The sequence below is a fragment of the Gallus gallus genome, chromosome 1, assembly GCF_016699485.2.
Source record: "Gallus gallus isolate bGalGal1 chromosome 1, bGalGal1.mat.broiler.GRCg7b, whole genome shotgun sequence".
Classification (NCBI taxonomy): Eukaryota; Metazoa; Chordata; class Aves; order Galliformes; family Phasianidae; genus Gallus; species Gallus gallus.
The window spans coordinates 171,137,358-171,160,274 of NC_052532.1; the positions used below are offsets into that span (position 1 = coordinate 171,137,358).

At 42.7% G+C, this 22,917-nt stretch overlaps 3 protein-coding genes across 6 annotated transcripts in view; 2 read left to right on the forward strand and 1 right to left on the reverse strand.

The window, feature by feature from the left end:
• Positions 1 to 7,191, forward strand: part of PROSER1 (proline and serine rich 1) — a 21,178-nt gene extending 13,987 nt beyond the window's left edge. The window contains exons 11-13 of one of the 2 annotated variants that reach the window (XM_417085.8): positions 288 to 2,049; positions 2,733 to 2,880; positions 4,053 to 7,191. In XM_417085.8, coding sequence (XP_417085.1) covers positions 288 to 2,049; positions 2,733 to 2,880; positions 4,053 to 4,175 — 2,033 coding nt within the window. In that variant the 3' untranslated portion in view covers positions 4,176 to 7,191. The remainder of the gene's footprint in view (positions 1 to 287; positions 2,050 to 2,732; positions 2,881 to 4,052) is intronic. The other variant, XM_004938742.4, reaches the window with a different exon arrangement.
• On the forward strand, positions 4,274 to 20,056 carry STOML3 (stomatin like 3). The gene is made up of 7 exons (XM_425632.7): positions 4,274 to 10,045; positions 13,056 to 13,159; positions 13,964 to 14,036; positions 15,265 to 15,347; positions 16,782 to 16,985; positions 17,762 to 17,896; positions 18,027 to 20,056. The coding sequence occupies exons 1-7, from the start codon at positions 9,994 to 9,996 to the stop codon at positions 18,225 to 18,227; spliced, it is 852 nt and encodes a 283-aa protein (XP_425632.3). The 5' UTR covers positions 4,274 to 9,993; the 3' UTR covers positions 18,228 to 20,056.
• A 132-nt stretch (positions 20,057 to 20,188) lies between these two features.
• C4A (complement C4A (Rodgers blood group)) overlaps positions 20,189 to 22,917 on the reverse strand; it is a 52,817-nt gene continuing 50,088 nt past the window's right edge. For all 3 annotated transcript variants that reach the window (XM_040702478.2, XM_040702475.2, XM_046943584.1), the window contains 2 exons: positions 21,799 to 21,931; positions 20,189 to 20,811 (listed from right to left, as the gene is read on the reverse strand). In XM_040702478.2, coding sequence (XP_040558412.1) covers positions 20,673 to 20,811; positions 21,799 to 21,931 — 272 coding nt within the window. In that variant the 3' untranslated portion in view covers positions 20,189 to 20,672. The remainder of the gene's footprint in view (positions 20,812 to 21,798; positions 21,932 to 22,917) is intronic.

Here is a 22,917-nt window from a genome sequence, read left to right on the forward strand (position 1 = left end):
CTTGAATATCTAATCTGTCTTGCATGAGATGATGAAGAGATGGTAGATGTCACAAAGTGTTTTGAAGAAAAGTAGTAGCCTACATAATGTACAACTTGTGTGATGTGTTTGTACGTACCTTTTTGTTTCGTTTTTGTAGTTTCCAGTGTGGATTGTTTATATGCAGACATTGTATGTTAGCTATTGCCTGTGTTTCATTTTTTGAAATGCTGTACAAAATGTGTTTGTGTTGATTTCAAACATTTCTGACAGTTTCAAGTATTCTTACCAGTTTTGTTTCTTTCCAGCTTTTTCTGCACAAACGAATCAGCTCTTTACTCCTCATGGTTCTAATCCTTCAACACCTGCTGCTACTCCAGTCCCTACCCCATCACCTGTCAAGGCAATAAGCCATCCATTAGCACCTGCAACTCCACTCATCTCTGGGATGAACATGTCTACCCCTGTCCTTCCTGTTTTCCCGGGACAGGTCTCCTCCTCCATCCATACATCTCAGCCATCCACCCCAACCCCTACAGTCATCAAATCCCTTTCATTACCTGGTGTTCCTGTCACATCTGTACACAGTGCAACCTCTACTCCCATTCCTGCGGTTTTCTCTGGGCTGGCTTCTATACCCTCTGCTACACCAGCTCCACAAGGCTCTTCCACACCGTGTGCTACACCTGCACCTAGTGAAGCTTTTGCATCTGCTCCTACACCATTTGCTGGTCTCCCTTTTTCTGCAGCCTCTTCAGTTGCTTCAGCTAGCAATCCCACTCCATTGTCATCAGTTTTTGCTGGACTCCCTCTGTCCTTGCCACCCAATGTCCAAGGGATTTCTAGTCCTGTTCCCTCAACAATTGCTAATTCTCCTGCCACCACCATTCCTGGTTCACTTAGCTTGCCTAACCCTATTTTGTCTGTCTTAAAGGGATTTCTGACATCAAATGACACTTCATTAATCAATTCATCTGCTTTACCTTCTGCTATGACAAGTGAACTTGCTTCTTTATCTGTTCTTGCTAATCAAAGCTCTGACCCTCCCACATCCTCTGTCAAATGTTATACTCCATCAGCCACCCCCACCTCACAGCGTTCCTCCACGCCCGGGCTGGCCATTTTTCCAGGTCTTCCATCCCCATCTGTGACCAACTCTAGTTCCACTCCTCCAACATTGCCTGCACAGTCACCTTTAACCACTTCACCATCAGTTATGCCAGTCAACTGTGGCTCATCAGCCTCCCTCTTGCATGGCACAAGCCCTACTAATCCCGACCAGCAACTCTCATCAACCCCAGCTGCCACAAGTATCCCACAAGTTCTGATCAAAACAGAACCCATGAGTCCTACCCTCTCAGCCTTCAAAGGTCCTTCTCACTCAGCTGGCCCTTCTCATGGCACTATAGGGCTCTCAGCGCTCGGGCGTGCGTACACCTCAGCAGCGTCAGTGCCAGTCAGTTTACCCAGCTCCCTGAATCCAGCACTATCGGGTCTCTCCTCTTTGAGTGCTCCTCTAAACAACTCCAGTTCTCTGGCTTCCATTTCCCTCGCCCCACATGGCTCCACCGCTCCCATTGCCCCTGTATTTAATGGACTTCCTCCTTTCACATCTCTAACCAGTAACTTTGCTTTTACTGGTAATCCAGCACTTACGCCACCCGTCACTCTCCCAGGGTCTTTGTTAGCTACTCCGGCTACTACTGCTTCAGCTGTGTCTGCCCCTCATGTGAATTCCACAGCCGCCGTACTCTCAGGACTCGCCGCCTCAGCAACAGTCTCTGCTCCACCCTTTTCGCTTAACTTGTCCAGTGCCGTCCCTTCCCTTTTTTCTGTTGCCCAGGGACCTCTGGGATCATCAAACCCATCCTTCCCTGGTTTTCCTGTCTCTAACACACCCTCTGTCACTCCTGCTCTCCCTTCTTTCCCTGGCCTCCAGGCATCCTCTGCAGTAGCAGCAGTTGCACCATTGCCGGCAGCTGCCACAGCCCCATCTCCGGCTCCGGTCCTGCCAGGGTTTGCCTCGGCCTTTAGCTCAAACTTCAACTCTGCACTTGTTGCACAGGCTGGGTATGTTTTTGTTTCTGAAGGAGCTCGGTACCATTTCTTTTTCTCCTGAGCAAAACGCTGATTTTACTTTATACGTAGACCTTATTTTCAGTCCTAATTAATAATTACGGTTAATTTGTAAACTTAGTTTTCTAGTAGATTGCCACCTGTCTTTGGAAACTGAATGGTATTTATTAAATAGGTTGTCCTCAGTAGTCCCAGTTGCCACAGGCTAATCCAGTGAGGTGCTGAATGATCTCATTTCCCAGGTGAGAATACTTGGCACCTCCTGGCTTTTACACAACTGGATTCCACCTGGCATCCATGCACTGACATCCACGCATTGACACGTCCAGATAACAGCAGACAATGTTCCTAGATGTTCCTATGTTTTAAGGAAATACTAAGCATTAATATTTGTCTGTAAAGTTTTTGTGCATGCAGAGTAGGCACAACCAAGGTTATACAAACTTCTGAGTTCCCTCTTAGGTACACTGTGTTCCAAACGGTCTTGGTTTGTATGTGCATGAATAATTTCTAGGTAGGTAGAGACCAAGCTTCTGCTTGCAAATTCTGGCCTTTGTGAAGCTTAGAAAAAGAGTTGCTTCTCTCATTTGTATAGATACAAGTTTATATAGAGCGAAAGATAGGTTAACATTTGATACGGTTGTTCCTAATAACAACCACGTCTTGATTTCTTTCAGCTTGACTTCTGGACTGCAGACGCCAGGAAATGCAGTTTTTCCTGGTCTTTTATCTCTCCCTGGTATCCCTGGCTTTCCCCAAAGTGCCGCACAATCTTCCTTACAGGAATTGCAGCACAGTGCGGCCGCACAGTCAGCACTGCTACAGGTATGGTGCCCATTTGTTAATACCGTTCTGCTTCCAGTCTTGAATATATACTTGGGTGTTAACTTCTTGGGATTATTATAAATAAATAAACCTGTAACCTGTTTAAGAACTGATTACAAGGATAATGGTAAAGAACAAATCAGATGAACTTCTTACTGAAGGTCTGGGGTGATAATCAACGTACAGTCCTGAATGTAATGAAACCCTTTTTGAAAGCTATGCAGAATGAGGAGTAAAAGATAAAAGTTATTTATGTACCTTTCTGCATCCTCCAGCAAAATTTTATTGACTTTGTTGCTGTGCCTTTGTCTTGATAGTTCTCTATAATATAAACCTGAGGTGGCCTTACGTAATGTGTAGCTTCATCCTCTCTCTCGTTTGTGAAGCAGCTTGTTGTAGTCATCAACATCATACAGAGGCTAACTGAAGCTATCATCAGAGTTTGTATTTGATAATTGAGATGTTTATTTTGTCTTTTGTTAAAAAGGACTTATGTAAAGGTTAAGAATTTGGGCAGGGCTTTTGTTCTTCCATCCAAAATACAGGCAGTAAAGTGTCTTGAGTTATTGATTTCTCTGTTCTGTGACAAATGAAATTTTGAGATGGAACATATGTCTAATGTGCAAAACACTGTCGGATACCTCTTAAATAGCAGGGGAAATGTATCAAAACAAGCAAATTACTTAATCTCAACTGTGTTTTTGTAGCTCAGAGGATTATTCTGTGGAAATCTACATACAGAGGTTGCTTTGGAGAAATGTTTATCTTGTTTACAAGTTCCAGTCACTGAAATTAACATTTAGATACTCGAGCTATGTAGATGAAGAAGGCTCAGAGTCAGTGAAATGCTACAGCTCCTGATTAAGCTATGCCTTCCAAATCAGCTGTGGCTTCCAACACTGGAAAATAAATGCCAATAATGCTTCTTCATTTTTCCTGTTAATCCACCTGCTTTCTCACTCTCTGGTATTTCAGAGCAATAATTGCACTGCAGTTTAACACATGCATACAGCAGCATTGCTCATCTTCATTCTTTGCATACTTCAAATGATACTTTAAGTAATTGCTGTTTTGGCTTGACTGGGTTTGGTATTGTGGCTGAAATTTTGCTTGATTTAGGTTTTTGTTTGTTTTTATCTGTGCTGTTTCCTAACTTCTTCTCTTCCTTGAAGGCACATTCTGCTTCTGCTCTGGAGAACTATACAGCTCAGCCTGAAGGTTTTGCTAACTATCCATCAACACCAGGAACGCCATTTTCATTGCAGACAAGTCTGCCCCAGAGTGGATGGCAATAAATACCAGACATTTTTAAAGACTGCAGTGGTTGCTTGACAGAGCCTGGTCCTATTCACTTTGAAGGCTGACTCCACTTTAGTGAGAGCGCTCTGCTTGAGTGGGAACATGGTCTGAACTGGGGAAGGAGGGGGAGCTGTGAGGATAAAATGATTCCAGGCAATTGTATCAGACATCAAACTTAATTTGTGGTTGCATTTTATCGATTTGGGGTCTGATCCTGCGAGTTGCTGAGCATCCCTGACTCTCTTTGTAGTTTATAAATTGGAATGTTTGGTTTCTTACAGGATCAGGAACATTCAAAAGGCATTTGTGTAAATAGAGCAATTGGCTAACAAACCGAATGGGGAGAACAAGTATACTTAATTCTGTGTATAAGCACCTATTCTTCTGTTACATTTTGTATGATATATGTGGTTGATATAGAATAAGACCTAGAATGAAATTAGATAATTAAAGCTGTAGGTGGTCTTTAGATGCACACCTCTGTGTGTGTAGAGATCAAGATCAATTTATGGTTCTTCAGACTTTCTACCAGTATGTCTGAGGATCTCCTGTTAGCATCAATAGTATGGTAAGGGGAGACTACATCAGAGGGGCTTGGGAGTATTTTTACACTTTGAATCGTTGTCATGGGCTTGCTGCTGAATTGTGTACTCTGTTGAAATCAGGAGGAGAGAACTAGGAAATGATACTGTTTTTGGATAGAAGTGGATTTGTCTTACTGGAGTATGGTTTAGCTAGCTGGAAATACGTCTTTCCGAAGTCCATAACTAGTGTTCCATAACATTTTCCCTAACCCCACACCTCTCTGTGGATGAAACAGTTGTACTGCGGATAGGTCGCCTATCCGGCACTTTTGACTGCAGACTTTTGTGAATGTTTACAGACATGTGTCAAGTTCTTCTTTCCCTTATGTTTACGGGCACACTGGTTTTATTTTGTTGGCTATAAACCACAATTTGATGGTGCTTACAAGTTATCCTGTGAATATAAGTGGGAGCAGAATTTGGACCATGGGATTTTTAGTATTTTTCCTTGGAAAATGTACATGATTTTAAAGGCATATAGCTAAATTAACTGTACTGGTTAGGAAGGGTTACGATGCAGTATATAGAAAGGTCTTGCTTTGTTAGTGAAATTCAGTTGTGCACTCCTCTAATAATGTTAGTACCTGTGGCAATGTGTAACACATCATTGAATATCATCTATTTAAAGTAAACTCTCAATCATGTCAATAGAGATGAATGATATTCAATCCTGTGGTTAAATTAAAATGTAGAGGATATGATACTGTAGAAAAGCTCTGCACCTAAGAGTTTTACTTTTTTAAAGATGAATTCTGCTGGGAGATGTTGCTAATGTATTTTCTTTCAAGATGTGAACAAACTTTTTTAGAACATTAATGGAAATTCCTGTACTGGTTTTTAACACAGTTTTTTTTAAATAAAAAAGTTTACAGTCATGGCAAGAAGGCTTTGCTGACTATTTACCTTATTGCTTAAAATATAGATGAATAAACTTGTTTTTACTAAGACACTTCCTAATGTTTGATCCTACTTATGCTGGGTTTTATGATGCTGAATTATCTATAGAATTATAAAATAGGTTTCCTAAAGAGTGATAATAGAAGTACTCGATGAAGTGTCGTTTAGATAGGAAATCTAAGTAGTGTCCTTGATGCTTTGTCAGTATAGGGGTAGTCTTGCATTTTCATAATCAAATGTACATATTACTTTAAAGGATGTTGCACCTTCACGTTTCTTATTTTGTGAAAGAGGTTGATTTCACAGTGATTCTCCACTTTGAAATTCTTTTAAAATTAATGCCTTACCTCTTGACTCCACAAATCTGTGGAAAAAATCTCAGCCATCTTTCAGTACTCCTCATCCTTTTTATGAGCTGTTCTTAATGATTTGTAGATCAGCTGGAAAAGAAGAAAATAAAAATGTAGGTATCTCGTCAAGAGGTCTTTCATCCTGCAGATGTGAATATACGTGTAGTTCAAAATCAGTAATCATTCTGTAACCTTACTGAGGTGCTAAGTTTGATCACTGGTTTGAGCCCTACTTTCCCAAACAACCAAGCAATCAAATAAAAAGCTTAAGCTAACTTAGTTCACTTTGTAGTCAAAATCAGGTGTCAAACATCATCCATTATGTAATGTTTTATCAAAATGTAAGTAGTTCCTGTGTTGGTTTTTGGAAGCATGTATTGTGAGTGCTTATGGATTATGTGTTTGAGGTGAGTTTTTTCCTATTTGAACTTGAAACATCTCAAGGGTACGTAAGAGACTGCGAAGCTTTGTTTCTCCCAATTAAATCAGGTGAGAACTAGTGAAATTTCCACTTGTTTGAAAAGGAAAAGTTTTTCTACTGAAATACTGTACTTCGTAAGTGGGGCCTACCTACTGGGAAATGTCCTTTGTCAAGGGAAGAGTCTTCCATGCGCAGCTGGTATCGTGTCAGATAGAAGCTTGTCATCAGTCTCAGACAAGTACACAAATTGGTTAAGAGGATTAAACTATCAACAGTTCCTCTCTAGAATGGGCTCTCTTTTTTACTGAATCATGTTGAATAGGACATTGTAACTGGAACTTTTCAATGGTTAGGGTTAAGGTAAGTTTCATTTCATTAAAAAGTCTCTCCTGATGTAAAACTGTTTTTTATTAATTTTTCTCCTCAGGAATAAAGTCAGTGTTCTGCATTGCAGCATGAAGCCAACTCCTGTGACCCAACCATGGAATTTCTGAAGGGGGTGATTTGTCCTGAGCTCTTTCATACTTACTTGAGCACCATGTTTAAAGAGCCAGGGAGGAGTCTGGTCCTGAGGCAAATGATGCCAGATCATACACTGATTATCTTTGGAAAGGACTGTTGCTGAGTAACTCAAGTCTGGACTAATTATGGTTTGATTGTTCAGTTGCTGGTTACTGCTGTATTTCAGCTATGCTGAGAGACTTCAAAGTCAGATGCAATGAAATGTTATTTGAATAAAATCTTTATTCACAACAGCAAAGAGAGCCTATTGGGACAGTGTTTGCAAATACAAGTTTCTCTGTTTCAAGTGCTCTAATTGCAGCTGTACTAAAAATGAGAGAAACGGAGTAATTGTTTTGTTGTCTTCTTCCTCTGACTTGCAGTGGAGTGATGTGAGCTTGACTGGGCCTGGAATGAAACTCACCACGATGTGAGCATTCTTACTCTTTTGTCAATTGTCTGCCTCTCTTGGTTGAGATGGAGGGAACCCATTTGATTGATTCTGTCTTATATTTACTCATGGTCTCGCAAAGTAGCCAGCGGTGTCAACACCTTCGTGTCATCTCACCATCTTCTTCTGTAGGGAGGCTGCTTTGCAGGGTGGTTGGACTCACTGATCTCTAGAGGTCCCTTCCAACCCCTACAATTCTGTGATTCTGTGATCTTCAGTTCTAGAAAGCTGATACCGTTTTCATACAAAAGGAGGAAGAGCATTATGGTGATGTTCCTACAAGTAGCAAGATGTTACTGGTAATCTCCTCTATGTTCTAAGGGAGGCAAATGAGAAGCCCAAAGCAAATAGGCTATTGTCTGTTCTGGGTGGTGGGGGGCACAGAATTCAGAGACAGGAAAGGAATAGGTTGAGAAATATTTTGAGGGTGGCCAGAGCCCAGCACATGCGAGAGAAGATCTTCAAAGATCAGAGAGAAGCAAACTGAAACTTAGAACTATGTTAGATGCAAATCTCATGTCATGTAAATGTCACGTCAACTGGATGATGGGATAAGTGGACTGTAAAGGACCGGTCACATATTGCAAACATAGCGGTTGGCGCAGGGAAATGTTGGAGAACGGAATGCTTACAGGTAAGCCACAAATCATCGTGTCTGACCTAAGCCTTTGTGATGGTCCAGGAGTAGAAGTTAAAGGCGCTTGCTGCATCAGCACACATTGCAGAAGTACCGCACCAGCCAGCCATCAGAACTACATTCACCTACTGCTGTGTCCAAGACAGTCAGCTGTGCTGAAGTGGCTTCAGACTTGAGCTGTTTTGCTTTGTGCTACTGTACCAGGATGGTCAGCATTAGTGAACTTGCAGCTTGGAGGCTGCTTGAGTGCTCACGTGTTTTACAGGTGGAGACATGAGGGCTGGCGGCTGTGTGTCTGCATTCCCAGCATAGCCCAAAGAGAAATGATTTAAGATTGCCCTACATTTAACTTCAAATGTTTGAAACTGAGAGTGAAAGTGCAACAACCGAAGTTAACACAAAGTAATACAGCGATGTTCCTGTACATCAAAGAAACACACCACCTGCTTTGGTCACCTTCAGGAGTTGTATTTACAGGCACCTCAGGGACTTCTCAGTAAACAGCAGGGAGCAATTACTTCTGTTAGCTTTGAATGTTTTGCTCATCTGTCTCATGGTGTAAGCAGCTATGAAGGCTGTAGTATTCAAATGGCCTGCAATAAATGAAGTTATTTACCATGAAACAGTTACTTCAGAATAATAATATGAGGGTAGTTCTGCATGTTAGGTTTTCCTTTCTGAAATAATTAAGAGCACATATGTCTTTTACCTGCTCCCCTGTTAGTAGGTCTCCGTCATGATCATCTCCAGTACCTGAAAGGGGCCTACAGAAAAGCTGGGGAGGGACTTTTTATAAGGGCATGTAGCGACAGGACAAGAGGAATTGGTTTTACTGGAAGAGGGTAGATTTAGACTAGATATTAGGAATAAATTCTTTACTGTGAGGGTGGTGAGACACTGGAACAGATTGCCCAGCAGTGTTGTGAATGCCCCTTCCCTGAAGATGAATAACCCATCTGGGACCAATGTGGTTACTGACATAGACGAAGGCTGGTGTGAAATGAAGCTGGAATCAGATCTTCCAAGATGCTTGAGGTAATGGATGCCCACAGAAAGCAACCAAAGAATTAATGCAGCTATATGTCAAAGTCATAGACTACATATGAAAAAAACACACCGTATTTTCTTCTTAAATAACAGTTCTGTGTCCTTTGAGAAGGCTGCTCTCTGCTGCTGCGGTCTTCCAATATGGCTTAGCCTAAAATGCTGTGCTACAATTACTACACAATCGTTTGAGTTGGAAGGAGCCCCCAAAGGCCATCTGGTCCAACTCCCCTGCATTGAGCAGGGACACCTACAGCTCCATCAGGAGCTCAGAGCTCCGTCCAGCCTGACCTTGGGTGTCTGCAGGGATGAGGCATCCACCACCTCTCGGGGCAACCTGTGCCACTGCCTCACCACTCCTATTGTAAAAACTTCTTACGTCCAGTCTGAATTTCCCCTCTTTTAGTTTGAAAGCATTTCTGCTTCTCTCAGTTATATTTCTATGCCCGCATTGAAAGGAAAGTTTTAGAAATGAAGAAAACTTATTTGGGGAAAAGAATGTTAAAAGCCTTTGGAGCTGAAGTGTTTCTGCTGGAGTTTTTTGGTTATCTGGCACAAGGGGGTTCTACCTACTGTGATGTGAAGTATCAAGAAATGTCTGAAGATATATTCCAAACAGCATGGGCACTTCGCCTATTAAAAAGTGCACAGCAGAAGAGCTGTACTCAATCCATACACACTAGATTTCTTCTCTTGCCTGCCACAGAAGACCATGGAATTACATAAGAGGCAATGGTGATCCACAAGTCTTTGTTTCTGTAAACATGCCCTCCTCACCAGGGTAACTGACTCCCAGAGGACTCCGATACAGGAGGGGATTTCTCCTTCTCTCCCTGTGCTTCCCCTTCGGTGCATCGCATGGGCGTTGTGCTGTGTCGAGGTATGTTGCTGTCCTGCCTGTGAGGGGATCAGAACTTCCCTGGAATGAGATGGATCCCATAGGAGAGACACCCAAGAAAAACAATACAGAACATCTAATTGGTAAGCATGATATTTTTGTGTGTGGTTATGTTTTTTTCAATGAAAACCGAACAAAGAAGAATATGTTTGTAACCAGGCATTCGTTGTAAATCTCCCTTGTGGGCTGGAGATGAAAATCCATTATCTGTCACTGTAAGTGATGGGGCAAGTTACCTCCTACTGCCACCATGCTTCAGCATTTACCTTCCAGGAAAATGATCCCAGGGACTAAAACATCCAGCTTTTGGTAAATGTAGGGATGAGGTGGAAAGGGAAAAATGTGAGTAAATGAGGAATGGTAGAGATTTGCAGCCTCAAAAGGGAACTTAATGTGGTTGGGCTTGTGTGAGGAGCACTGATGCTCTCTTCAAGCAAAGGAACTGTTACCAAACCAAAGTTGTTTGGGGCAATGTGTGCTGTTTCCATTGCTGTGTGTGGGCATAAGAATGGGTGGTGCAGTGGGACAAGCGTGGGGACAGCAGGGTTGGTTTGGGTGCTTGTGGAAAGAAAGAGCATTCATAATGGTTACAGAAGGCGGAGGCACCTTTTAATTTGCTATGGACTCCAGATGCAAGGGAGGTATCTACTGGCCACGTCTATTGTAATCAACACACAGGTGCACCAAAAGTAAGTCAACGGCATGTTGGGTTACTGGATTTATTCTTCACTATTGTGTTTTTGTAGGAACTCCCATTAGTCATGTGGTTAAATGGTTTGAAATTTTGGAATTATCAGAGTATGTTTGTGATGGTCTTTGGAGACTAGGCTGCTACTGTGTAGTAAGCAGGTATATCCTTGTATCCTGCCTTTCTAATTGGAATCCATGCTTTTAGCTGGCAGCAGGATCCCCAGGACAGGTCTCATGGAGGAGTCAGTCATACTCCGTCAAGTTTTGGATGGGTGGGTGCTTTTTACCCATAGTTATGATGAGTGATATTATGATCTCTCTTTTCTCGTCTGTTTGAATACTGACCTGCAAAGGCATTTTTTCCCAGATAGTCCCCCCTCTCTGGATTGTGTCAGTCCTATCAGGTGTGTACCATTCCTATCCATCCTCATAGTGGTCTCATGTGGGTGATGGCGGATGATGCTACCATTCAAAATCAGCTTTTGAGGGGAGTTCATGGCAAAGCTTGGCACTGGAGAAAAAGATTTCCAGGCAACTTTCTGCATGGTAATCATTTAAGTGAAATAGGGACAGAGCAGAACATTGTCTGCTGGTGAACAGAACATCCCTTTGTGATAAATTTATCCAAGCTTTTGTTTAAGAATTATGAATGACGCCCAATCCACAACTTTCATAGATCTCTTTCCACTGATCAGGAGACAGTCAACTGCTGGCACTTCATGTACCTGGTGTAGCCTGACACACTCTTGGTGTAATGTGATGAACGCTGTGGCGGTGAAGGGGTTAAAGCTTTTCACATGGAATCTCAACAGTCCTGTTTTCAAGCCCATGATCTTAGGGTCTGCAGGGGAACTCCTCAAATCATTCCCACCAGTGACTATAGAATGGCTGATGATACCTCATTAAGCAACTAGGGAATATACATTGTTATCAGTTGGGAAGGGTCAGGAGGGATGCCAGGATCCCAGGGCAGCAGGGCTGTGTCCCAGAGCTTGGCCCTATTGGACACATACTTACTTCAGTATGAGTGGTAACATCTCCAGCGAGGATCTCAGAAGGGAAAACAGCAGGGAGCAAAGTCATAACACACAGGTGTGCAGTTAATGTGGGTTCCTTGCTGCAGCCTGCAAGGAGCTCTGCACAGTTTCCTGCAAGAGGAAAGCGCTGTGGGAGGGCTTCGTGTCTCCTGCAGGTTTTCCAACAAACCTGTCTGCCCAGTCAGCTGGTCTGTTGCCTTGTGCCTCACTGACCAGGTAACCTCACATTGTCTCAATGTGGTGGCAAGTTTTTTTGTTGTTGTTGTTTGTTTGTTTTTTGTTTTTTTCCCACAAAGTATATATACATTTTTCTTCCTATTTATCAGTTTCTGTCTGTTAAGTTTATTTAAGGTCAGAAATTTCCAGTGTTACCTTACACCACTGAGGTAACGTCAAAACACACACTGCATATTTGCATCAGCATAGGAGTAGATTTGTTTTTAAGAACAGCACAAGTCAGAAAGGAAACAGCCTCACGTGAGCCTCAAACCCGGCAGCCCTTTGGACAAGCCTACCTGGTATCCCTGCATCTTCTGCTTTCCTTGCAGCTCTCCTGGTCCAAGACATTTCTGCATTCAGCAGGATTTGGTTGACACTGCAGTGCTCTGTCCTCACAGCAGCTTTCATAGCATCCATTCCTTACCCTCTGCCTCTACTGTGAGGGTCCCTCCAGTTTCTGCTTTTCTTGCAGCTCCAGTTTCTGATCTCGCCGAAGAGCAGCAGCTCCTTTGTCCACTTTCCCCTACAAAGAGCCTCCCACACTTTTAGTACACAAACAGCAACTCAGCACTACCATCCCTTCAGGCAGTAAAATAATTAAATTTTGTGATGAGAAGAGCTAAGCGCGGTGAGAGAGCTACCCACAGTTCCTGGGAGTGCACTCAGACAACCACTAATTCTGAAGCCTGTCTTCCAGTGGATGGACTGGTCCATCAGTATTAATCAAAATCTCCATCTAAAGATGGATATTTTGCCCCCATTTTTCTTATCTGCTTCGTACAAACTAGATCTCCTACCCTAGATGTAACACACTTTCTCAGTGATTCATATCCATATGGATATTCTACCTGATCTTTTATTTCTCCAAGTCCCCAGCTCTGGCAATGCCTTTCACTCCTCCTATTTATTTCCTGCTACAAAATCTGCTTTCTGAACCTTTTAACCTTTCATGCAGGAGAAATATATATATGGCTGGATCTTTGGCTATGTGTTTGGCTTTCAGTGAGTGTTGAGAGGGAGGAGAGAGGGACTGACTCTTTGTGGACCTTGCCTTCCATAGTGACTGCAGTGGGTTATGTCTGCATTCCTCTGATAACTCTTTTCAGGATTTGCATTCATTTTGCTCCCCTTCCTTATTGTTTTATAGCTGACAGACGGGAAGGAATTGGTGTCTGTGGATGGATCCTGGTTTCCTTATCTTTCCTGTTGGTCCTCATAACCTTTCCTGTTTCCATCTGGGCATGTATCAAGGTAAGCTAGTGGGATCTGGGGCACCCAAAGAATGCTCTGTTATTATTGTTGTTATTCTTTTCTATTTGTTCGAACATTCCCCATTCACCTTCTGGAAATAAGAAGGCTTTGCAGTGCAGATGTGGTCTGAGACCAAGAGATTCATGTATTTCCACTGACTTTCCGTATCAACAAAACCTTCTCATTTGACTTCTTATCATATCAACTTCCATAGTCAGTTAAGCTTCCCTGCTCTACAACAACCCCAGGAGAATAAATCTACAAACTTTTTTGAAGAACTCATACTTGATGCTGCCAACAACAGCAAATAACAGATACTGATAGAAAAAGGAGTAAGCCCCCACACAGAGGGACTATGCAACGTAAGCCCACAGTCCCTTCAAGACATAGGCATGATATGACTCATTTAAAGAAGTTTTTTAGGGCTGAATTACCAGAGCGATTGCCCTTAGCACCATGCCATGGGTAGTCCTACTATCTGAAGTAGTTATGTAGACATTCTGATGGTATACGCTGCCTACAGTTCCTCTGCTTGTAGCACCAGTGTTTAAAGAGCTGTGGTCAGCCTCATGAAATCAGCAGCATTTCTTGCATATTTTATCTATTTTATGACTTATTCACAGGGCCAAAGTCTGAGTATGTGAGAAAACATAAAACGGTTGGTAACTTGCAGCTTTGTCGATCCCAATGTTGACTGTATTTTTCACATTTAGTATGGATGTTATGGATTTTAAAATAAATAAAAAAATAAAAGTCATGCCAGAGAGCATGTTGTAAAATTCTAACTTTAAAATGTTCTCCTAGGTTGTCAGAGAATATGAACGTGCTGTTGTGTTTCGGCTGGGACGTATACTGTCTAAGAAAGCCAAGGGACCAGGTGAATGCATGCAGCTTTACTCTATTAGGATGTACTTGTAATCCCAAGGAGAATTGCAGAGGTCCATGAAATCCTTCTTTAAAGCATACAGGGAATGAGGAGGTTCTCTGCTGCAGGTTCTTTGCCTGCAGAACTTTTGCTTTTCTGAATAGAAGGTAATGTCATCCCCATGTCAGAGAACAGCACAGAAGGTCAAAGGGCTTCTAGTTGAAGGTCTTCTGGTTGAAGAGCTGTTGTGGCTTTGCTGTTCAGTAGGTTGGATGACTGAAGGTTGAACTTACACTGCAGGCACTAATGAGGGTTCTGGGAGGTTTAAATAAAGTCTTCAGCTCAGATTTTTTTGAGTGACTGTGATGATTCTCCTTGTACTTCCAACACTACATGTTCTTGCCAGCACTTTAACTGCCTTCAATTCTGTAAAATTGTAAATATCAGTGCAGGGGCCTTCCCAGACTTTATCTACCCAGAGTTTGTTACATTTGCATGGGATCAGGCTGCAAATTGCAAATAAAGAAACCCAGCAACGCCAGCAGTTTGCATTGGTGCAGCAACCACATCTGTGCATTAAAACTGGTCAGATTGGAAGTCAAAAAAAGAAGAAAAAAAAAACTATTTTCAGATAGTGTCTTTCATCTTGAATATCAGCCAGCCATTGGGCAGGCACGGAGCTTCTCTGCACAGCTCTGGGCAGCCAAACATAGTGCAGAAATTGGAAGAATTTTGTCAAGGCTCCTGCTCCCGTGATGGGAGAGTGGGGACTGCTTCACAGGACTGTCCAGATCTAAGGACAGTGTTCCTCCTAACCTGAGGGCCTAAAGGTGGTAGAAGACTGGACGAAGGTGCCTTTCCTGGACGGGGGCACATACTGCAAATGGGTTATGGCTGAAAGAATGGAGTTAGCAAAAGCATGGAAGGAATTTTTGCCACAAGTCTCATGGCAGACTTGAAACCACAATGATGTCTATCCATTCCCAGACCACAGCTTTAACCCGTTAAGGTCTAGTAAGTTCACATCATTTGCAGATATCTGCATTTCCCTCTGTTATTTGAAAATGCACAACTTCATTGCTGTCACCTTCTGTAGTAGAAAGACAGCTGCAGTAATAAAGTGCTGCATGGCTCCTTGGCTCTTTTCCCACCCTAAGGATATTTCCGTCTGCTTGCTTCATACAGGCACCGGGCTCGACAGCTCTCAGAAGCCTTCCATCTAATAATTTCTTTATTTCAGGTTTGATCCTCATACTTCCATGTACAGATACTTTTATCAAGGTTGACCTTAGAACTGTTACGTGTAACATTCCTCCACAAGAGGTAACTATTTTCCAGCAGCCATTTAGATCAGAAACAAAACAGAGCTGATTCATGGCAAGATCAAAAATGGTGTGGGTGCTTTGTAGTCTTGCAGCTGTGAGCTACCCTATAGAGTTTAGCTTATTTGCTTTGTCTCCTGACTTCCACAGACCTTACGAAACACCTGCTTATGAAAACCTGCAGATGCATCATTACAGACCAAGCAAACTCCCCTTGCTGATGTGCTAGTTAAAGAAGATGGGAGTAGGGCTCTGAATAGAAGACAGCTGAGACAAGAGAAGCGAGGTTGCAGGGGTGCATGTGGTGGCTCCCCCAAAACAGAAAGCAGGAATGACGATGGTTACATACTTGTGCTGTATGAGATTTAGCACCTTTTGGCAAGGCTTCTGCAACTTCTGGCAGAGTTTCCATGGAGCACTTAATTGCAGGCAAGGGACGCTGAGAAGGGGAGCAGCCATGGAGAGTCGTTAGTGCTCTGCTGTAACCAGCTGCCTGCTGAGGTGCAGAATCAATCACAGAATGGCCTGGGTTGGAAGGGACCTCAAGGATCATGAAGCTCCAACCCCCCCACCACAGGCAGGGCCACCAACCTCCACATTTAATACTAGACCAGGCTGCCCAGGGCCCCATCCAACCTGGCCTTGAACACCTCCAGAAACGGGGCACCCACAACCTCTCTGGGCAGCCTGTGCCAGCACCTCCCCACTCCCATAGTAAAGAACATCCTCCTGATAACCAACCTAAATCTTTCCTCCTTCAACTTAAAACCATTTCCCCTTGTCCTGCCACTATCTACCCTTTCAAAGAGTTGACTCCCCTCCTGTTTATAGGCTCCCTTTAGGTACTGAAAGGCTGCAGTGAGGTCACCCTGCAGCCTTCTCCAGGCTGAAGTGTAGGCACTTACATCTTCTTGCACTGGCAGAATATGACACAATTCCTTTAGGAATACTGAAATATCTTTCAGAATTTCTTCTCACTATTTTTTCGCTTTGCTTTTCTCTTTTACTTTAATTTGTCATAAATACATTGTTTAGAGAATGTAGCACTGCTGTAACAAACTCCATGCAACGTATAAAATCAGTTCTGGCCCCTTCTACAAGGAAGGAACAGGATAACTATCATTTGTCATTGCAGATGAAATTCCCGCAGGTGATGAGATTTACTTACTATTGAAACAGTTGTTTAAAAGCTTTGTAGAACATTTTGCCCTACTTTAAACTGTTGGTGATGAGGATGACCTCTTTGAAGTCATTTCTTGGAGAGGGGTGGGGAGGTGGGGAGGGAATGCCAAAGAAACCAAAAGGAATTCTTAGTTTCCATGAATTATCAGGGTCTGTTCTTCACTAAAGGAAAAAGAATGACTATGACTCCCCTTCCTTGTCAAGCTGCGCCTTATTGGATACTTCTCTAATTCTGTATGTTTCTCTAACACAGATTCTCACAAAAGATGCTGTTACTACTCAAGTGGATGGGGTGGTGTACTACAGGATCCGTAGTGCAGTATGTGCCGTTGCCAATGTCAACAATGTACATTCAGCCACCTTCCTCTTGGCACAGACAACCCTGAGAAATGTGCTGGGTACACAGACCTTGGCTCAGCTCCTGGCTGGTCGAGAAGAGATTGCACACAGTATCCAGGTAGATCTTGGGTTGACTGGCAAGCATGGAAGTTAGTTCTGGGGAGCAGCAAATCAGAAATATTCTCATTTTTTTTCTTTAACAATAGAAAAAAAAAATCCTATGTGGTCCTTTTGGTTATACTTCTTATTGCTTGAAGTAAGGAAGAATTACTGGAAAGGCATTTCCCTAGATTGTTGTAGAAGAGTTATTTCCTATCAAATAGCAACTAAGAGGCTGAAATTATCTGATGAGTTGAATAAATCAGCGTATGCAGTCTTTGCCCAAAGTTGGCTGCAAGCAATAAGAAAGAAGACTGCTTTTGTGGGAAACTCCACCCTAAGCAGATCCTCAATGGAGTTCTTGTACCTTCTGTTATGATGCCCAGCACAGATACTGAGTGCTGCAGGACTGTGATATATCATTTGCCAATAATATGCTTGTACACTGACAACGTAATACCATTCTTGAAGACTCTTAAACTGTTAGCTTGTAACTGAGAAAAGTGTCTACCTAAAAAGAGGGTAGCTTAGGGGAGGGCAGGGGGTGATCCCCTACAAAAGCCTTACATAGGGAAAAACTTTAAGTATCAACCAGTATCTCACATCAAAGATCAGCAAGAGTTTCATAAGGCTGGGGTACCTGCCGTGCTCATGCCACTGTGTGTGCCAGCACCTTGGTAGGGTTCCATCTTCCTGTAGTCTGCCTTTCCTTCTGTTGACGTGGCATGGTAAATACCACAGAGTTCTTCCTGCTCCCCCCGTGCTCTTTTTCTGGCTACTGTGTTTGTCTCCAAGGCTATCCTTGACAGTGCCACGGAGCAGTGGGGAATCAAAGTGGCTCGTGTGGAGATCAAAGATGTCAGGATTCCTGTGGCCATGCAGAGGGTGATGGCAGCCGAAGCAGAGGCTACGCAAGAAGCAAGAGCTAAGGTGAGACCCATGGCTATGCTTACCCCCAATCTGCAATGTCCTTTCTTCTGGGCACCCAAGTGCTTCTGTTTCTTCCTCATTGTAAAGGTGGTAGTGTTGCAATGCCATTTCTATTTCTTTTATGTCACAGGCTGTGGCAGCGGAGGGAGAGATGAATGCTTCTAAAGCCCTCAAGCAGGCCTCCATGGTGCTGGCCGAGTCTCCAGCAGGTCTTCAGCTGCGCTACCTGCAAACGTTGACAACTTTGGCAGCAGAGAATAATTCTACTATTGTCTTCCCTCTGCCTATTAATTTGCTTGATGGTTTCGGGCAGAAAAATAGAGGGGGATAGAGATTGATCTACACTAGCTGCTTGGGCTGAAAGATTTAAAGGATTTCCCAGGAAGGAAGGGTTCCAGATTACCAAAGTAGAGTAAAATAAAAATAAAAAACAGTTTAATAACCACACACAGCTCCCCCAAGGGGAGACTGCCTTTGAGCAAAGAAAGTTGCAGAATTCAGACACTGAGCAGTTTTATCTTAGACACTTGAGATGAAGAGGAGGAAAATATGTAAAATGCACGTTAGAACTAGTAAGAAAATTTAATGATGCTTTCACTGCATACTGCATGTGCTTGAGTGTAGCAATTATTTGGTGATTTGTCTGCTAAGCAAGAACCTGTGAGCTCCTGATGAGCTCACAAATCTACTCTATGCAGCAGAAGTGTTAGATGCCGGTGCATAATTCAAGTCCCATAGAGCAGAAGAAAGAATTTGGCCATAACCTTAGTATGCTTAGTATGACTTCTTAACTATCAACAGAATTACTGGATAATTTATATGTCAGTGGAACAGCTTATTCTTTATCACAGAATCATAGAATGGCTTGGGTTGGAAGAGATCTCAAAGATCATGTAGTTCCAACCTCCCTGCCATGCGCAGGATTGCCAACCGCTAGATCAAGTACTAGACCAGGTTGCCCAGGGCCTCATCTAGCCTGGCACAGAACATCTCCAACCTTAGATAAGTGAAAATTAGCAGCAGCTTTACTGACCTTATTTGGATTTTGCATATCACTGATATTTCTATGAGCTCTTTACTAAAGGGATGAGAATACATATGTCCGTGCATTTCAATCACATTTCTTATATATGAAAGCTGATGCAAACCTCTGCAAAACATATTGTTCTATGTTAATTTAAGTGTCGCATTTTCATCCACAAGAGGTTTCTTATCCTACCTTGCAGATGTCATGAAGTGGTGGTGCAGGTTTTCATAGAAAGATCCTTCCCCACCCTCCATCCATGCAATGCTCTGCAGCTGAGTGGGGGGCACTCCTAATACCTGAGTTTAGCCAGCACTAATGCTGAGTTTATGGCCTTCAAAAACAGCTGAGCTGTTCACATGGCTGGCACACAACAGGCTACCTGTATATGAATCTGAGGGCTCTTGCAGTGTATGTGCTCTGGTGGATGCTGCTGCTGTGTATAATGTCAAACACACAAAGCTCATTGCTGCCCCTTCCATACAGTAGTGTCATTTAGCTCTAAATTCATGAGATCAGCACAGGCCTACTAATTATATTGTTGATACAGGCCCATCTTGTTCTGGCTGCAGAATAACACAAGCAGTCCAGGTGGCAAATGTTTGTACTTGGTGTCTTCTGGCACAAAGACAGCGGTATGAGCATCTGAGGATGTTGACCTGCTCAGCAAACACAGCTTTTCATTGCACCTCTTGCCTCAGAGATGACTGCCAAATGGCATTTTGTTGGCAAATCAAAGGTGAAAAGCCTACATTCAAAAGTCATCCTTCTTAACATTTGCTGCAGGTGCTCCTATTCTAAGAAAAGGGATGTTTTGAATTTGGGGGCTGTTTTTCATTGTCAACTTAGTTTGACATTTGTAAAAGCATTTATAACTACAGCAGGAGAAACCTCCTGCTTTTGCCTGACAAATGTTGCAACTCTACTACAGAGCTGTTTGCCTAGCTACAGAAGCAGCAATGCTTTAGAGAAATGCAGCCATAGACTGCACCCTTTCTTTCGAGTAGTGCAAATTAATTAAACTATGGGAAGGAAAAGCTTGAAAGATATGTGACTACAGAGTACAGTTGGAAAACTGTGCCCTCAGTGAGCGGCCAGCACTAACAGCCCATGCAGGACTCTGGGGTCAGGTACATCAAGACCAGTTGTCCATCCCTGAAGCTGTGCCAGTTCCAGTTTAAAAACTGCATGTGGGAATCCTACTGTGAGTACAAGGGGGTTCATCTGTTGCCCCATACGAGCTCTCACAGAAACAATGTGCTGAAGCATGAGTGCTAATATCTTTTATTTCAGCAGCAAGCTGTACTCGGTAAGCCCATGAATACCAACCCTTCTTTCTGACCCATTCAAATTTCTTGGTCTCTTTAACGTCCATTGACGGGAAACAATCAGCTCTTCAAGAACAATGTTCTATTAAAAAAACCCTTTTTCATTTGATCCCCTCCAGTATAATTACACCATTGAGTAATGGGTGAGGGAGCAGAAATTTCTGCTCCCTCTTGACCAGCATAGGGTGCAGTAAACTCAATAAGTAGCAGAATAGCTGCAATTTTTATCATATTGCCCCCGTATGTAGATCTACAAGAAGATAACCCATTCATCAAGTACACCACTAAAAGAAAAACAGACAGCAACGGAAACAGCTCTGTGGTGTCTCCGGTGCATCTCTGATGTACAGGATTTGCAAGAAAAAAATCAGGAAGGAGCTGAGTTGCAGTAACACAGGTGGGATGTGAGGAGCAAAGCAACCTTTCAGAAGAAGCAGATGTTGTCAGACTTGCTCAGGAAGCCCTGCAGGTAAGCGCAGGCTTGCCGGTTACGGGTAGTGAGGCACTCCCTGCCTTCTGGAATTTTCTCCACCCAGGCTTGCGAGTCAAGGAAGTACTGCATCCTGAGTAAAGTAAAGGAAGTGAGTCGTCAGTGTTGAGTGAGAAACAGGAAAGCATAAACCTGCCTTCCTCCGTCAAGGCACCTCTGAGATCAGGAGGAGTCACACTAGTCATAAAGCTTGTCTGGAACCTCATTCCACCAGGAGGCTAACTGAGCTCTGATTTGATTTTAGCAAGATAATCACTGTCAAGCTGGGACAAATGTGGGTATACTTGTGTTTTCTGAGACACCAGTAAGCTTGGGCTGAGTTTCTATTACATTTTTGTGGGATGGCACCAAAAAAAAAAGAAGGTCTTTATCAGTCTCTCTAAGTTTAGCACTCACACTGGTGTCAGTAGATATGGTGGGGGGTTGTTTTAAGATTCTAGGAAGTGGTGCTTACAATTTCACTGAGATAGTCTCCATCCTGGAAGCTTTCAAAGACACTACCTTTCTCCATTTCTGTCCTGAGGAATTAAATATTTAAGATGCCTTCCTCAGTGAATACTTACTAAGGCCAGACTAAATTCCTCCTCAAATAAATTCTCCATTTTTTATTCAAGTATGACAATGAGAAGTGAGAATAACGAGCTGTGTGCATACACGATGTAACATAAACTTTGAGTGCTGCCCTTTGATATAGTCCCATCCATTTCTTTTGCAAATGCATAAACTGTGTAAGACATCTGCAGTGTAAAGAATGATGCAGCATTTCCCATTCTCCCTTTCAGCTGTGAGTTTTTAACCCAGTGGAAGAAGGGCCAGATTTTGATTCTTAGAAATATGGGAATCAGGCTGTACGCAGACAGATTTGAGTGGCTCAGCTGTTTCCCACAGCTGCCCTTTTGACTTTAGGCCAATTCTCTGCATTTTAGTAAAGCCAGCAGAATCAGTCCTGTAGAAACCCGGCCCTCCTTTTGCTTTCTGGAAGCATTCCAGCAGTTTGAGTATCAGCTGGATTAATGGTCTGTGCTAGCAGCCTCTGTGGCTCAGAAACTATTGCACTTACTTGTTGTTGCAATCGACAGTTTGCCCATCTTTCCCCATGAGAAGGTACCGTTTGCCAGCTACCATTTCTAGCGTGCAAGAGGAGCGCTTTAGGAACTGTCGATGGTCTCCTACTTGGATGCTTTCATCACTAGCTGTGGTATGAGAAGAGAAAACCCATAAACTTTCCTGATGAAGAGCAAAACAATAGCCTATGGGATGCAAATCCTTCCAATCTTTTATAATACTGCTAAGTCAAGCTAATATTTCATTTGGGAGTAAACACTGGTAGGACATATTTCCCTTAACATTTCTTGGCTAAATGTAAGTCAATTTTTCCTTTTCTGGTGGTCTTAGACTCCTTAATAGTTGTGGAAGGAGCTTCTTTTGCTCTATAGATCTTTCAGTCTGCATAGGGTTTCTTTCAATCTTAGAGACTGAAAAAAAAAAAGCCAAAGGAAAACGAAAACATTATCATACATTTCAGATTGCTCAGAATCATAGTGATCTTAAAAACTGGCAAAATGAATTCAAATGTATTGAGGCTCAACAGTGCAGCAGGGAGTATTAAAAGCTCCTTAGTGTGACTGACTTGAATGTCACCTATTTACCCACTATGCTATTGCTTCTGAAGTTGCTTTGTAGGAAATGTGCTTTGTGATCTCCACATCAAAGTAACTTAGAAGACTGTGGTCTAAATTCTGGCTCAGAAGCTTATTCACTTAAAAGCTGTAGTGCCCATTACTGAAATGGCACGAGATCTGGAAAGATACTTATTTAGCAAGTTAACACAGGATGTGAGTATACTGAGCTTTTTGGCTAGAACACCAGTTCACAAAGTCCATTTGGAAAAAAAAAAAATGCAGATTACATCACTATGTTATTTTCTTATATTCTCTCTAACAATAATGCAAGCTGTTGTGCACAACTGGGGTGACCAAATCAACATCAAACCAGATTAGATTGCAGGTAAGACACCACAGACTTCCCAACAGCTAACAGAACCTTGTGCAGCCTCTGCTGTCTGAAGTATTGTATTACAATTATGAAAAGTTTAATATTCACAATGAAATCCTAGCAGCAGAATAAAATCCTGATCTAGAATATTTTAACACTAATAAGATTTCAGAGAATTTGAGAC